Genomic DNA, 15,071 nt, shown 5'->3' with positions numbered 1-15,071 from the left:
CTTTTGACCACGGGCCATAGGGTATGGAAATGGGTGCCATTTAGGAGGATTAAGGCTTGGACTGAGATCAACTCCACATTTCATTCACGTAGAGTAAGCAGCTGAACGAGAGGAGAGTGAGTCCATGTATGGCGCTGAATTCAGACTCAGCCACGGCAGTGAGGGGTGATGACGCATCGGGAATGGCCTGTTGTTATTCTCCTCATTTAATTAAACAGATGGAGAGAGAGATTAGGGCCTACATGGCTTTGACTGATCACATTTCTTTCCACAACTATGGGGTACTGATCTCTGAAGGGTTTACATAGACATACACTACCGGTCAAAGGTTTTAGAACACCCACTCATTCCAGGGTTTTTCTTTATTTTTACTATTTTCTATATTGTAGAATAATAGTGAAGACATCAAAACTATGAACGCACACATAAGGAGTCATGTAGTAAACAAATCAAAATGTGTTAAACAAATCAAAATATATTTTATATTTGAGATTCTTCAAATAGCCAAATTGCCTTGATGACAGCTTTGCACACTCTTGGCATTCTCTCAACCAGCTTCATGAGGTAGTCACCTGGAATGTATTTCAATTGACAGGTGTGTCTTCTAAAAGTCAATTTGTGGAATTTATTTCCTTCTTAATGCGTTTGAGCCAATCAGTTGTGTTGTGACAAGGTAGGGGGGGTATACAGAAGATAGCCCTATTTGGTAAAAGACCAAGTCCAAAACTTTGGACCGGTAGTGTATATACACAAAGATACCTCAATCCCTCTTATGCGCCAGTGGTTTGAAAAAAGTGAAAGTATGAACCTCATAAATAGTTTTCACATACAAACTGTATAAATCCGAACTCAGAATCAAATAGGCTTCCCAGAAATAACATGGTTGCTGTGGTAGAACATTTATTTTGATTGCCTGATTTCAGATGTGTCCATATAAACAGGATTATTAGGGAAATCGTTCTTCTTGCAAAGCATGTAAACGTTTAAATCAAACTATTATATTAATCTGAATATTCGCAAAAAGAATCGTATTATTGTGTGCGTGTAACTCAGTGACACCACCCTCTCTGAGTTTAAAGAACACAATTGAATAACACATCCTTCTGTGCGGTGCTGAAGGATGGAAATATGACTCAATCGTAACAGCGTCGTGAGGTGTTACTGCATGATTCTGTTCACCTTTTACATGTAGAGAACACGGAATGGTACAGAATGGATGCATGACCTCAGACATACATGCAGGGACACATGCTGGGATCATAATGCTGGGATCATAATGCTGGGATCATAATGCTGGGATCATAATGCTGGGATGCAGCTTCATCATGTTGGTACAGTAGCTTCCTAATACCAATACCAGTGGAACACAAACGATTCCAACACATCTAAACCAGAAGAAGCGTTTGTTGTCTGTTTCATTAAACTGACAGATTAGTATGGGGATTTGTATTATTATTATGCTAATTAGGGGGCACAGACCTCGACCTTAGGGGCTTAAACCTACACCAGATTGAAATTCTGTTTTGGACCTGAATAGTCGTCTAGTACAGTGTATTAATATACACTTAGTGGACTAAACATTAGGAACACCTGCTCTTTCCATGACATAGACTGACCAGGTGAATCCAGGTGAAAGCTATGATCCCATATTGATGTCACCTGTTAAATCCACTTCAATCAGTGTAGATGAAGGGGATTTAACAGGATAAAGTGTCACGACTTCCGCCTCTCCTTGTTCGGGCTTCGGCGTTCGTCGTCACCGGCCTTCTAGCCACTGCCGCTCCTCATCTCATCATTCCATTTGTTTTGTCTTGTTTATTACACACACCTGGTTCATATCCCCTCTCATCAGTACCTGTATAAGTGTTCCCTCTGCCCCCTTGTCCTGGTTCATATCCCCTCATCAGTACCTGTATAAGTGTTCCCTCTGCCCCCTTGTCCTGGTTCATATCCCCTCATCAGTACCTGTATAAGTGTTCCCTCTGCCCCCTTGTCCTGGTTCATATCCCCTCATCAGTACCTGTATAAGTGTTCCCTCTGCCCCCTTGTCCTGGTTCATATCCCCTCATCAGTACCTGTATAAGTGTTCCCTCTGCCCCCTTGTCCTGGTTCATATCCCCTCATCAGTACCTGTATAAGTGTTCCCTCTGCCCCCTTGTCCTGGTTCATATCCCCTCATCAGTACCTGTATAAGTGTTCCCTCTGCCCCCTTGTCCTGGTTCATATCCCCTCATCAGTACCTGTATAAGTGTTCCCTCTGCCCCCTTGTCCTGGTTCATATCCCCTCATCAGTACCTGTATAAGTGTTCCCTCTGCCCCCTTGTCCTGGTTCATATCCCCTCATCAGTACCTGTATAAGTGTTCCCTCTGCCCCCTTGTCCTGGTTCATATCCCCTCATCAGTACCTGTATAAGTGTTCCCTCTGCCCCCCTTGTCTTTGTGTGTGATTGTTTATTGTGAAGGTTAGATTAGCTCGGTGGAGCTCTTTGTATTTTGTATCGCCGGGATATTTCACCCGTGTGTCTTGTTGTTTTCCAGTGAGCCGTAGTTCCACACTGGAGTGTTTGACGCATTGCTGCGTACCGCTGTGTTTTCGGAATAAACCTTTTATTCTGTGATTTACCCTCCTGCGCCTGACTCCTTCAAAATCACTCACCACAGAATCACCCACCCGGACATGGAGTCAGCAGGAGAAGAGAACATGCCTGTCACGTCTCCTCCCGTTGCTCCCCTCCGGCGCTCTGATTCGCCGGTCTGCTGAGCCACCGGTCTGAGCGCGCCACCTCAGCAACACCTCGGCAACACCGGAATGGAAACCCAACGCACCCTAATCACCTCCTGCACCTCCTCATCTCATCACCACTCCTATTTAGCCGTGGACTGTTGGTTCATTGTTGTGTGTAATTGTTATCGTCGTGTCATTTACTCTCTCATTGTTATTCTCTTTCTCATTATTAAGTCAACCTTGACCTTGTTCATTCCTGCGTCTGCGTCCTGCCTCTTCGTATACTCAGTACTCGTCACAGAATCACACACCAAACGAAAATGGATGCATCAGGAGTTTCCCAGTGCCTGGACCAGCAGCAGCAGCTTGCCCAGTTGAACGCCGCCATGCAGGAAGTGCTCCAAACTCTGTATAATCTGCCCAGCGCTCCGGTTCCACCTCAGGAAGCGGCGAGTGCCCCCAATCCACCTGTTCCCGTGCTATCACCCACTTCTGCGGGAACCTTCGCCCTACCAGAGCGCGTTGACGGTAAAACTACTAAATGTAGCAGCTTCAGGCTACATGTTTCACTTTATCTGGGGCGTCAGCCTGGGGCATATCCATCTGACCAAGCCAGGATAGCGCTGGTGATTTCGCTACTTAAAGGGAAGTTGCTGGATTGGGCCACGGCAGTCTGAGAAGGAGAGGAGGCAGTGGTGCTTCCCTACTCCACCTTCCTCGCTCGGTTCAGGGCAGTGTTTGATCATCCCACGGAGGGAAAGGACGGGGGTGAGCTTCTCCTCCAGCTACAACAGAGAGAGGGGCCCGCGTCTGAGTACGCTCTGAGCTTTTGCATGGTGGCGGCGTCTTCCGGCTGGAATGAGAGGCTTACGGGAGGACATCAAGACGGAACTCGCATGTCGGGACGACGAGATGGACATTGATACCCTCATCACCACGTCCATCCGTCTTGACGACATGTTGAGAGAGAGACGGCGTTCCCAGCACCTCCCGGAGTCTCGACGCTCACCCCATCTGAGCTATGGAAGCCGCCCTGCTTCCGAGTCCTCACCCATGGAGGTGGGCAGCACCCCCTACACCACCAGGCACCACAGATCTCCTGGCGGCTCTCTATCTAGGCGGTATGACTCCCGTCGCCGCTCCGTGAGTAGTATGTCAGCTCCTATCACAAAACCATTGTTTTTAGTTCCCATAACGGTGTCCGGTTATTCCTTCTCTTCCATTTCTACTGCTATGATAGATTCCGGATCAGCGAGGAACCTTATAGATAGGGAGCTGGTCTCTGAATGGGGGTTGCCCACCGTGCCACTGCCATCTCCGCTACATGTCACCTCACTGGACAATAAACCCCTTGGATCAGGCACCATTACGCACGTCACTCTCCCCATCACCATTCCCACCCTACTGGAGAACCACGAGGAGCTGTCATTCCACATTGTCACGACACCCCTTCACCAGATCGTCTTGGGATTGCCCTGGCTCAGACTACACAACCCCACCATCAATTGGAGCACCAAGAGGATCACAGCCTGGTCCACCTCATGCCGGAAGACCTGCCTACCGGTGGTTTGTTGTTCCACGTCAGTGGAGAGTCCGGTCCACCCTCCAGGCCAACCTTCAACGTGAGTACGTAGATCTCTCCAATGTCTTCTCTTCAGTAAAGGCTCCGTGTCTCCCTCCTCACAGGCCCTGGGACTGCACCATTGACCTGCTGGAGGGACAACACCCCCCGAAGAGTCGCCTTTACCCCCTTTCCATGGCGGAGACTGAGGACATGGAGAAGTATGTGGCGGAGACCCTGAAACAGGGGTTCATCAGACGCTCTACCTTGCATGCCTCTGCCAGCTTCTTCTTCATGGCCAAAAAGGACAGAGGACTGAGACCATGCATTGACTACAGGAGGCTGAACGCAGTCACCACCAAGTACCGGTACCCCCTCCCTCTGGTTCCGTCGGCCATCGAGCAGCTACGAGGGGCCTGGTACTTTACCAAGTTGGACCTGAGGAGGCCTACAACCTGATCTGAATCCGGGAAGGAGACGAGTGGAAGGCGTCATGCCCTACGGCCTCGCCAACGCAGTTCCAGTCCTTCGTCAATGATGTGTTCCGGGACATGCTGAGTAGACAGGTGGTGGTGTACATCGACTAAATCCTGATCTACTCGGCTACGTTCGTGGAGCACGTCAGGGACATCCGAGCTGTCCTACTCCACCTCCGGGAACACAGCCTGTTGGTGAAGGGGGAGAAATGGGAATTCCACCAACAGGCCATCTCCTTCCTGGGATACCGGATCAGTCCTCAGGCGGTGTTCATGGAAGGAGTGAAGACGGACGCCGTCAGGTCATGGCCAGTTCCCACCACCATCAAGGGCCTACAGAGCTTCCTGGGCTTCGCTAATTTCTACCGGCGTTTCATCATGTCCTTCAGCTCCATAGCCGCCCTGTTCACCTCTCTCCTTAAGGGTGGGCCTCAGAAGCTGGCCTGGAACCCTGAGGTTGACGCTGCCTTCAAGAGGCTGAAGGAGAGGTTCACCACAGCGCCCATCTGAAAACACCCAGATCCATCTCGTCCTTTCATCCTGGAGGTGGATGCATCGGAGGAGGGCGTGGGTGCGGTCCTCTCCCAGCGGCACGGTAAGCCAGAGAAAATGTATCCCGGTGCCTTGTTCTCTAAAAAGCTTACCCCCACAGAGAGGAACTATGGAGTTGGTACAGGGAGCTGTTGACGGTGGTCCTCGCTCTGGAGGCATGGAGACACTGGCTGGAGGGCGGAGTCCATCCATTCCGGATTCTTATTGACCACCAGATTTTGGAGCACATACGGGTAGCGAAACGGATGAACTCTTGTCAAGCCAGGTGGGCCCAATTTCTCATTCGCTTCCAATTCATTCTGTCCTACCGACCAGGATCCCAGGATGTGAAGGCCGACGCACTCTCCATGATGCACCATACCGGAGAGAGGAAGGATCTGGGGGGTCCTATCCTGCCCTCGTCTCTCATCGTTGCACCTGTCGTTTGGGATGTGGACAAAGACATCCTCCTGGCGGCTCAGGAGGACCCAGCGCCTGCCAACGCCCCTCCGGGGCGCGTGTATGTACCCACCAGGGTCCGTGACCACCTGCTGATCTGGGCGCACACCACCCTTACGGCAGGGTACTCTGGTATTACACGCACCCTGCATTCTCTAGCACAAAAATACTGGTGGCCCACCTTGGCTTCTGATGTCTCCCGCTACGTCAACTCCTGTTCCGTATGTGCCCAAACGAAGACACCTCGGGAATGCCCCGGCAGGCAAACTAGTTCCTCTCCCAGTGCCTCAGCGACCTTGGTCACACCTGTCCATAGACTTTGTCACCGACCTTCCACGTTCTGACGGCATCACCACAGTCATGGTGGTCGTAGATCGGTTCTCCAAATCATGCCGTTTTTTTGCCACTAACTGGTCTTCCTTCTGCTCTCCAGGTCGCTGAGGTCCTGTTCCAACAGGTATCGTCTCGGACCGTGGCCCCCAATTCACCGGCAGGCAAGGTTTCTTCTTCTTCCCTGGGCAGAATATGCCAGAACTCCCTCGTTCACTCCTCCACGGGGCTCACTCCCTTCCAGTGCGTCCTGGGGTACCAGTCGGCCCTGGCCCCTTGGACATCCAGCCAGACCGATGCGCCCGCTGTCGACGAGCAGTTCCACAGGTCTGGGCAGGTCTGGGACGCCGCCCATGTCCATCTCCAGAGCCCCATTCGTCGGCAGAAGGACCAAGCCGACCGCAACCGCAGTGAGGCCCCTGTATTCCAGCCTGGGGATCGTGTCTGACTGTCCACAAAGAACCTCACTCTCCGCCTGCCCTGCAAGAAACTGAGCCCCCGGTTTGTGGAGCCGTTTAAGGTCCTCCGGCGGATAAATTAGGTATGATACCGGCTGCTCCTTCCCCCTCATTACCGTGTCTCACCCACTTTTCATGTGTCTCTCCTCAGGCCGATGGTTCCTGGTCCTCTGGCGGATGCGGTCCTCCTGGGTACGCCTCCTCCGCCCCTGGACCTGACGGGAGTCCGGTGTATGCGGTGAGGGACCTGCTGCACTCCAGGTTCCGTGGGGGATGGCTCCATTACCTGGTGGACTGGGAGGGGTATGGTCCTGAGGAGAGGAGCTGGGTTCCGGCTGGGGACGTTCTGGACCCCAACCTAATTCGGGACTTCCACCGTCGCCGCCCTGACCGGCCCGCTCCTCGTCCTCAGGGTCGTCTTCCTGTCCGGCGACGTCCAGCGGCTGAAGCCGCGAGTCCGGGGGGGGGTACTGTCACGTCTCCTCCCGTTGCTCTCCTCCAGTCTACTGAGCCACCGGTCTGAGCGCACCTCCTCGGCAACACCGGAATGGAAACCCAACAAACCCTAATCACCTCCAGCGCACCTGCACCTCATCATCTCATCACCACTCCTATTTAGCCCTGGACTGTTCTGGATGATGTTGTGTGTAATTGTTTAGTGTCTATCTTTGTTATTTCTCTTTGTCATTGTTTAAGTAAACCTTGACCTTGTTAATTCCTGCCTCTTCATATACTCAGTACTTGTCATAATGCCTGGAGTCATGGCACGGGTCCAGGAGCATTCTACAATGCTACCAGCTTGGGAGAAGTGATGGATAGGGTTCTCCAGGTCGTGCAACAACTGGAGAGGAGAGGACCCGACCCTTCGGGACCAGCTGAGCGACCAGATCCAGCCACCCACACCCCAGCACCCAGAGAGATTCATCTATCCCGACTGAGGGATTATGACGGGACAGCTGCCCGCTGCCAGGGTTTCCTCCTGCAGCTGGACCTCTACTTCTCAACCATCAGCCCGGCTCCATCGGAGCAGGAGAAGGTGTCCACCCTCGTCTCCTGCCTCTCAGGGAAAGCCCTGGAATGGGCCATCGTGGTCTGGAGTGAAGGAGGAGCCGCGTTGGACAACTACGGGGAGTTCGCTCGCCTCTTCCGGGCATTCTTCGATCACCTACCCGAAGGAAGAGAGGAGGGCGATTGGCTGGTCCAACTGAGGCAGGGGACGAGGACCACGCAGGACTTTGCCCTGGAGTTGTGTACTCTAGCGGCTGGGTCCGGGTGGAACGAGTGGGCCCTCATCGACCGTTTCCGGTGCAGCCTGTGAGAGGGCGTCCGAAGGGAGATAGCATGCCGGGATACCATGTTGACTTTCGACCAGCTGGTGGACATGGCCATCCTGTTGGACAACCTGCTAGCTTCAAGAAGACATCCTGGAGGGGGCCTGCCCGTTTCACCTCCCGTCAACCCGGATTCAGTTCCGATGGAGCTGGGTGGAGCAGTAATCCGGGAGAATGGAAGACGACAGCTCCAGTGTCACTCTTGTGGCAGGAGAGGACATTCTGCTGCACGCTGTCGTCAGGGTTCTTCTGGGTCTGGAGGCGGCAGGCAGGGCACTCTCACGTCCCTTCAGGTAGCGCAAACCCACACTCGTTCAGAGCCCTCTGCTGCGCACTGCACCATCCACGTCACCTTCCCTGATTACACAGTAGTTTCCCAGTGTAAGGCGCTGGTCGATTCAGGCGCAGCTGGGAACTTTATGGACAGGTTGTTAGCTCATAGTCTAGGTATTCCATTGGTTCCCCTATCCATTCCACTGCCCATCAAAGCACTTGACAGTCGATCAGGATTCGTTAGGGAAGTTATAGCACCAGTCGCGATGGATATGCAAAAGAGAGCAGCTTTTTATTATTGAGTCTCCCGATTTCCCTGTTGTGTTAGCACTACACAACCCCACCTTTTCATGGCCGCAGAGGGTTCTCACGGGGTGGTCGCGAGAGTGTCAGGGTAGGTGTCTAGCTGTTTCCGTTGGTGCAACCACAGTGGAAAGTCCAGACACTACCTCCACCGTGCGCATTCCCCCTGAATACCTCGATTTGGCGCACGCATTTTCCAAAACGCAGGCGACCAAATGACCACCTCATCTGGCGGGGGATTGCGCGATAAACCTCCGGGTAGACGCTGTGCCTCCCAGGAGTCATGTATATCCCCTGTTGCAGGCTGAAATGGAGTCGATGGAGACATACGTCTAAAAGTCCCTGCGCCAGGGGTTCATACGTCCCTCCACTTTGCCCGCCTCCTCGAGTTTCTTTTCTGTGAAGAAGAAAGACGGAGGTCTGCGCCCTTGCATTGATTACCGAGCACTGAACAAGGGGACAATACGTTATAGTTATCCTCTACCCCTCATTCCATCTGTGATTCGAGTCAATGCATGGGGGCGCGCTTCTTTACAAAATTAGATCTCCGGAGTGCGTACAACCTGGTGCGTGTCCGAGAGGGGGACGAGTGGAAGACATCATTCAGCACAACCACGGGGCATTACGAATACCTGGTGATGCCGTACGGTTTGATGAATGCTCCATCCGTCTTCCAGTCCTTTGTGAACGAGGTGTTTTGGGACATGCTTGGTCGCGGTGTAGTGGTCTACATCGATGACATTCCGAGCATGTGTCCCTGGCCGACTGTTGGAACCTAAATGCCAAGACAGAAAACTGTCTGTTTTCCCAACAGTCCGTCTCCTTCCTCGGATACCGCATTACCACCTCAGGTGTGGCGATGGAGGGAGATCGCATTTCAGCTGTGTGCAATTGGCCGACTCCAACCACGGTAAAGGAGGTGCAGCGCTTTATTGGCTTTGCCAACTACTATTGGAGGTTTATCCAGGGCTTTGGCAAGGTCGCAGCCCCCATCTCCTCTCTGTTGAAGGGTGGGCCGTCCCGGCTCCGCTGGTCTGCTGAGGCTGACAGGGCCTTCAGTAACCTGAGGGTTCTGTTCACCTCAGCCCCGGTACTGGCATATCCCGATCCATCATTACCATTCGTGGTGGAGGTAGATGCGTCCGAGGTAGGGATAGGCGCTGTCCTATCTCAACGCTCGGGCACGCCACCCAACCTCCGCCCCTGTGCCTTCTCTCCAAGAAGCTCAGCCCGGCGGAGCAGAACTACGACGTTGGTGATCGGGAACTGTTGGCTGTTGTCAGAGCCCTGACCGAGTGGAGGCACTGGCTCGAGGGGACGAAACACCCTTTCCTAGTCTGGACTGACCACCGTAACCTGGAGTACATCCGGGCAGCAAGGAGGCTGAACCCTCACCAGGCCAGGTGGGCCCTTTTCTTCACCCGGTTTGATTTTACACTGTCCTACATACCGGGTATGAAGAACGTGAAGGCAGACGCACTGTCAAGGCTGCACGACACAGAGGAGAGGCCCATAGTCCACACCCCCATACTCCTGGCGTCGGTAGTGTGAGCGGTGGACGCAGACATAGAGCGGGCGTTACGCACAGAGCCATCTCCACCTCAGTGTCCAGCTGATCTATTGGGCACACACGTCCCCCTCCTCTGGTCACCGAGGTATTGGCCGTACAGTGCGCTGCCTGACCGGAAAGTACTGGTGGCCTACCTTGGCTAAGGACGTGAGGGTGTATGTCTCCTCCTGCTTGGTGTGTGCCCAGAGTAAGACACCTAGGCACCTCCCAGTGGGTAAGTTACAGCCCTTACCAGTTCCACAACGCCCATGGTCCCACCTGTGTATTGACTTTCTCACTGATGTTCCCTTCTCTCAGGGTAACACCACCATCCTGGTCGTTGTGGACCGCTTTTCAAAAGCCTGCTGCCTCCTTCCTCTACCCGGTCTACCCACAGCCCTGCAGACTCTGGAGGCCCTGTTTTACTCATGTCTTCTGGCACTACGGGGTGCCAGAGGACATAGTGTCTGACCGGGGTCCCCAGTTTACATCCAGGGTATGGAAGGCGTTCATGGAACGTCTGGAGGTCTCGGTCAGCCTGACCTCTGGGTTTCACCCCGAGAGTAATGGGCAGGTGGAACGGATGAATCAGGATGTGGGTAAGTTCCTGCGGTCCTACTGCCAGGACCGGCTTGGGGAGTAGTCGGTGTTCTTGCCATGGGCAGAATATGCCCAGAACTCTCTCCGCCACTCCTCCACTAACCTATCGCCATTTCAATGTGTTTTAGGTTATCAGCCGGTTCTGGCACCGTGGCATCAGAGCCAGACCGAAGCTCCTGTGGTGGATGACTGGTTTCGGCTCCGTGCGTCGCCAGAAGGCCAACGCTGACCACCACCACAGTGAGGCCCCGGTCTGTGTACTGGGTGATCGGGTCTGGCTCTCGACCCGGAGTCTTCCCCTTGCCCTGCCCTGCCAGAAGCTGAGCCTGCGGTTTGTGGGGCCGTTCAAAGTCCTGAGGAGAATCAACGAGGTTACCTACAGGTTACTACTCCCTCCAGATTATCGTATTAACCCCTCGTTCCATGTGTCTCTCCTCAGGACGGTGGTTGCTGGTCCGCTCCAGGAGTCTGAGGTGCGGGAGGTCCCTCTGCCCCCTCTGGACATTGAGGGGGCCCGGCGTACTCCGTCCGTTCCATCCTGGATTTGAGGCGTCGGGTGGGGGGGCCTTCAGTACCACGTGGAGTGGGAGGGGTACGGTCCGGAGGAGCGGTGCTGTATCCCGTTGAGGGATATCCTCGATCCCTCCCTGTTGCGGGATTTCCACCGTCGCCATCCGACTCGCCCTGCTCCGTGTCCTCCTGGCCATCCCCGAGGCCGGTGTCGGCGCACTGCTGGAGCTGCGCGTCAAAGGGGGGTACAGTCGAAACTTCCTCCGAAGCTGCCTCCTCTCCTGGTTCATATCCCCTCATCAGTACCTGTATAAGTGTTCCCTCTGCCCCCTTGTCTTTGTGTGTGATTGTTTATTGTGGAGGTTAGTTTAGCTCGGTGGAGCTCTGTGTATTTTGTATCGTCAGGATATTTCACCCGTATGCCTTGTTGTTTTCCAGTGCGCCGTAATTCCGCACTGGAGTGTTTGACGCATTGCTGCGTACCGCTGTGTTTTCGGAATAAACCTTTGATTTACCCTCCTGCGCCTGACTACTTCAAAATCACTCACCACATAAAGAAGGATTTTTAAGCCTTGAGTAAATTGAGACATGGATTTTGTATGTGTGCCATTCAGAGGGTGAATGGGCAAGACAAAATATTTAAGTGCCTTTGAATGGGGTATGGTAGTAGGTGCCAGGCTCTCTGGTTTGTGTCAAGAACTGCACTGCTGCTGGGTTTTACAAGGTCAACAGTTTCCCATGTGTCAAGAATGGTCCACCACCCAAAGGACATCCAGCCAACTTGACACAACTGTGGGAAGCATTGGAGTCAACATAGGCCCCGTGGAACGCTTTTGACACATCGTAGTCCATCCCCCAACGAATTGAGGCTATTCTGAGGGCAAAAGCAGGTGCAACTCAATATTTGGAAGGTGTTCCTAATGTTTTGTACACTAAGTGTAGTTTGGCACCAAATAGAAGCACGTAAAGAAATCAGGTAATATAATCAGTTAAATGTCTATGGACCAGAGTCTAGCAAGCTGGGCGGAGAAACAAGCAGGGAGCAACAAAACATTCAGACAGGAAGTAGACAAACGTTCGCACAGGAAACAGGAAGTTGTCAAAGACGAGGCCAACTCACCAATCATGTCTGGAGGGAATGCAGCAAAGGGTTCTGGGAGAGAGAAAAGAAGGAATACATTTAATTCATTATTAATTAATCTAGCAATTAAAGAAAGAAAATGGACAGATTATAGTATGTATGCAAAGAATGATTCTCATCAACATCCCATTCTGTACATTACATGGGACAGATCTGAACAACATAATCAACCCAAAATGGACCCCAATTTATGAATGCATTCCTTTCTCTGGTTGGCAATTACTGGCCCCAGTGGGAATCAGGTGAGGAGAGGACGGACAGGCATTCTTCCTCAGTGTGTCAGCCATGTTTTAGTGAGTGTTATAAGGGTTGAACTAATGGCCCCCAGACTCATTAAAAGGGGAGGTGACTGCCCGAGTAGTTTGGCTGTGAGACTGAGAGGAGAGAGGAAGGTGGGACTGAGAGGAAATAGGAAGGTGAGACTGAGAGGAGATAGGAAGGTGGGACTGAGAGGAGAGAGGAGAGAGGAAGGTAAGACTGAGAGGAGAGAGGAGAGGAAGGTGAGACTGAGAGGAGAGAGGAAGGTGGGACTGAGAGGAGAGAGGAAGGTGAGACTGAGAGGAGAGAGGAGAGAGGAAGGTGAGACTGAGAGGAGATAGGAAGGTGGGACTGAGAGGAAATAGGAAGGTGAGACTGAGAGGAGAGAGGAGAGAGGAAGGTGGGACTGAGAGGAGAGAGGAAGGTGAGACTGAGAGGAGAGAGGAGAGAGGAAGGTGCGACTGAGAGGAGATAGGAAGGTGGGACTGAGAGGAAATAGGAAGGTGAGACTGAGAGGAGAGAGGAGAGAGGAAGGTGAGACTGAGAGGAGAGAGGAGAGAGGAAGGTGAGACTGAGAGGAGAGAGGAAGGTGAGACTGAGAGGAGAGAGGAAGGTGGGACTGAGAGGAGAGAGGAAGGTGGGACTGAGAGGAAATAGGAAGGTGAGACTGAGAGGAGAGAGGAGAGAGGAAGGTGAGACTGAGAGGAGATAGGAAAGTGAGACTGAGAGGAGAGAGGAGAGAGGAAGGTGAGACTGAGAGGAGAGAGGATAGAGGAAGGTGAGACAGAGGAGAGAGGAGAGAGGAAGGTGAGACTGAGAGGAGAGAGGAAGGTGGGACTGAGAGGAAAGAGGAAGGTGAGACTGAGAGGAGAGAGGAAGGTGAGACTGAGAGGAGAGAGGAAGGTGAGACTGAGAGGAAAGAGGAAGGTGGGAATGATAGGAGAGAGGAAGGTGAGACTGAGAGGAAAGAGGAAGGTAAGACTGAGAGGAGAGAGGAAGGTGGGACTGAGAGGAAAGAGGAAGGTGGGACTGAGAGGAGAGAGGAAGGTGAGACTGAGAGGAAAGAGGAAGGTGAGACTGAGAGGAGAGAGGAAGGTGGGACTGAGAGGAGAGAGGAAGGTGAGACTGAGAGGAGAGAGGAGAGAGGAAGGTGAGACTGAGAGGAAAGAGGAAGGTGAGACTGAGAGGAAGGTGAGGCTGAGAGGAGATAGGAAGGTGGGACTGAGAGGAGAGAGGAAGGTGAGACTGAGAGGAGAGAGGAAGGTGAGACTGAGAGGAGAGAGGAAGGTGAGACTGAGAGGAGAGAGGAAGGTGAGACTGAGAGGAAAGAGGAAGGTGAGACTGAGAGGAGAGAGGAAGGTGGGACTGAGAGGAGAGAGGAAGGTCAGACTGAGGAGAGAGGAAGGTGAGACTGAGAGGAGAGAGGAAGGTGAGACTGAGGAGAGAGGAAGGTGAGACTGCGAGGAGAGAGGAAGGTGGGACTGAGAGGAGAGAGGAAGGTGAGACTGAGAGGAGAGAGGAAGGTGGGACTGAGAGGAGAGAGGAAGGTAAGACTGAGAGGAGAGAGGAAGGTGGGACTGAGAGGAAAGAGGAAGGTGAGACTGCGAGGAGAGAGGAAGGTGAGACAGAGGAAAGAGGAAGGTGGGACTGAGAGGAGAGAGGATGGTGGGACTGAGAGGAAAGAGGAAGGTGAGACTGAGAGGAGAGAGGAAGGTGGGACTGAGAGGAGAGAGGAAGGTAAGACTGAGAGGAGAGAGGAAGGTGGGACTGAGAGGAAAGAGGAAGGTGAGACTGAGAGGAGAGAGGAAGGTGAGACTGAGAGGAAAGAGGAAGGTGAGACTGAGAGGAGAGAGGAAGGTGGGACTGAGAGGAAAGAGGAAGGTGGGACTGAGAGGAGAGAGGAAGGTGAGACTGAGAGGAGAGAGGAAGGTGATACTGAGAGGAGAGAGGAGAGAGGAAGGTGGGACTGAGAGGAAGGTGAGACTGAGGAGAGAGGAGAGAGGAAGGTGGGACTGAGAGGAGAGAGGAAGGTGAGACTGAGAGGAGAGAGGAGAGAGGAAGGTGGGACTGAGAGGAAGGTGAGACTGAGGAGAGAGGAGAGAGGAAGGTGGGACTGAGAGGAGAGAGGAAGGTGAGACTGAGAGGAGAGAGGAGAGAGGAAGGTGAGACTGAGAGGAGAGAGGAAGGTGAGACTGAGAGGAGAGAGGAAGGTGAGACTAAGAGGAGAGAGGAAGGTGAGACTGAGAGGAGAGAGGAAGGTGGGACTGAGAGGAGAGAGGAAGGTGGGACTGAGAGGAAATAGGAAGGTGAGACTGAGAGGAGAGAGGAGAGAGGAAGGTGAGACTGAGAGGAGATAGGAAAGTGGGACTGAGAGGAAATAGGAAGGTGAGACTGAGAGGAGAGAGGAGAGAGGAAGGTGAGACTGAGAGGAGAGAGGAGAGAGGAAGGTGAGACTGAGAGGAGAGAGGAGAGAGGAAGGTGAGACTGAGAGGAGAGAGGAAGGTGGGACTGAGAGGAAAGAGGAAGGTGAGACTGAGAGGAGAGAGGAAGGTGAGACTGAGAGGAG

General features: G+C 53.0%; 1 protein-coding gene across 1 annotated transcript in view; it reads right to left on the bottom strand.

Moving 5' to 3' along the window:
• LOC311125799 (neuropilin-2-like) overlaps positions 1-12,256 on the bottom strand; it is a 43,386-nt gene extending 31,130 nt beyond the window's left edge. The window contains exon 1 of the mRNA XM_084199833.1: positions 12,227-12,256. Coding sequence (XP_084055959.1) covers positions 12,227-12,233 — 7 coding nt within the window. The 5' untranslated portion in view covers positions 12,234-12,256. The remainder of the gene's footprint in view (positions 1-12,226) is intronic.
• Between the last annotated feature and the right edge of the window lie 2,815 nt (positions 12,257-15,071).

Source organism: Coregonus lavaretus, assembly GCF_964263955.1.
Source record: "Coregonus lavaretus genome assembly, contig: HAP1_SCAFFOLD_3230, whole genome shotgun sequence".
NCBI lineage: Eukaryota > Metazoa > Chordata > Actinopteri > Salmoniformes > Salmonidae > Coregonus > Coregonus lavaretus.
This window is presented reverse-complemented; position numbering and strand designations above follow the sequence as displayed.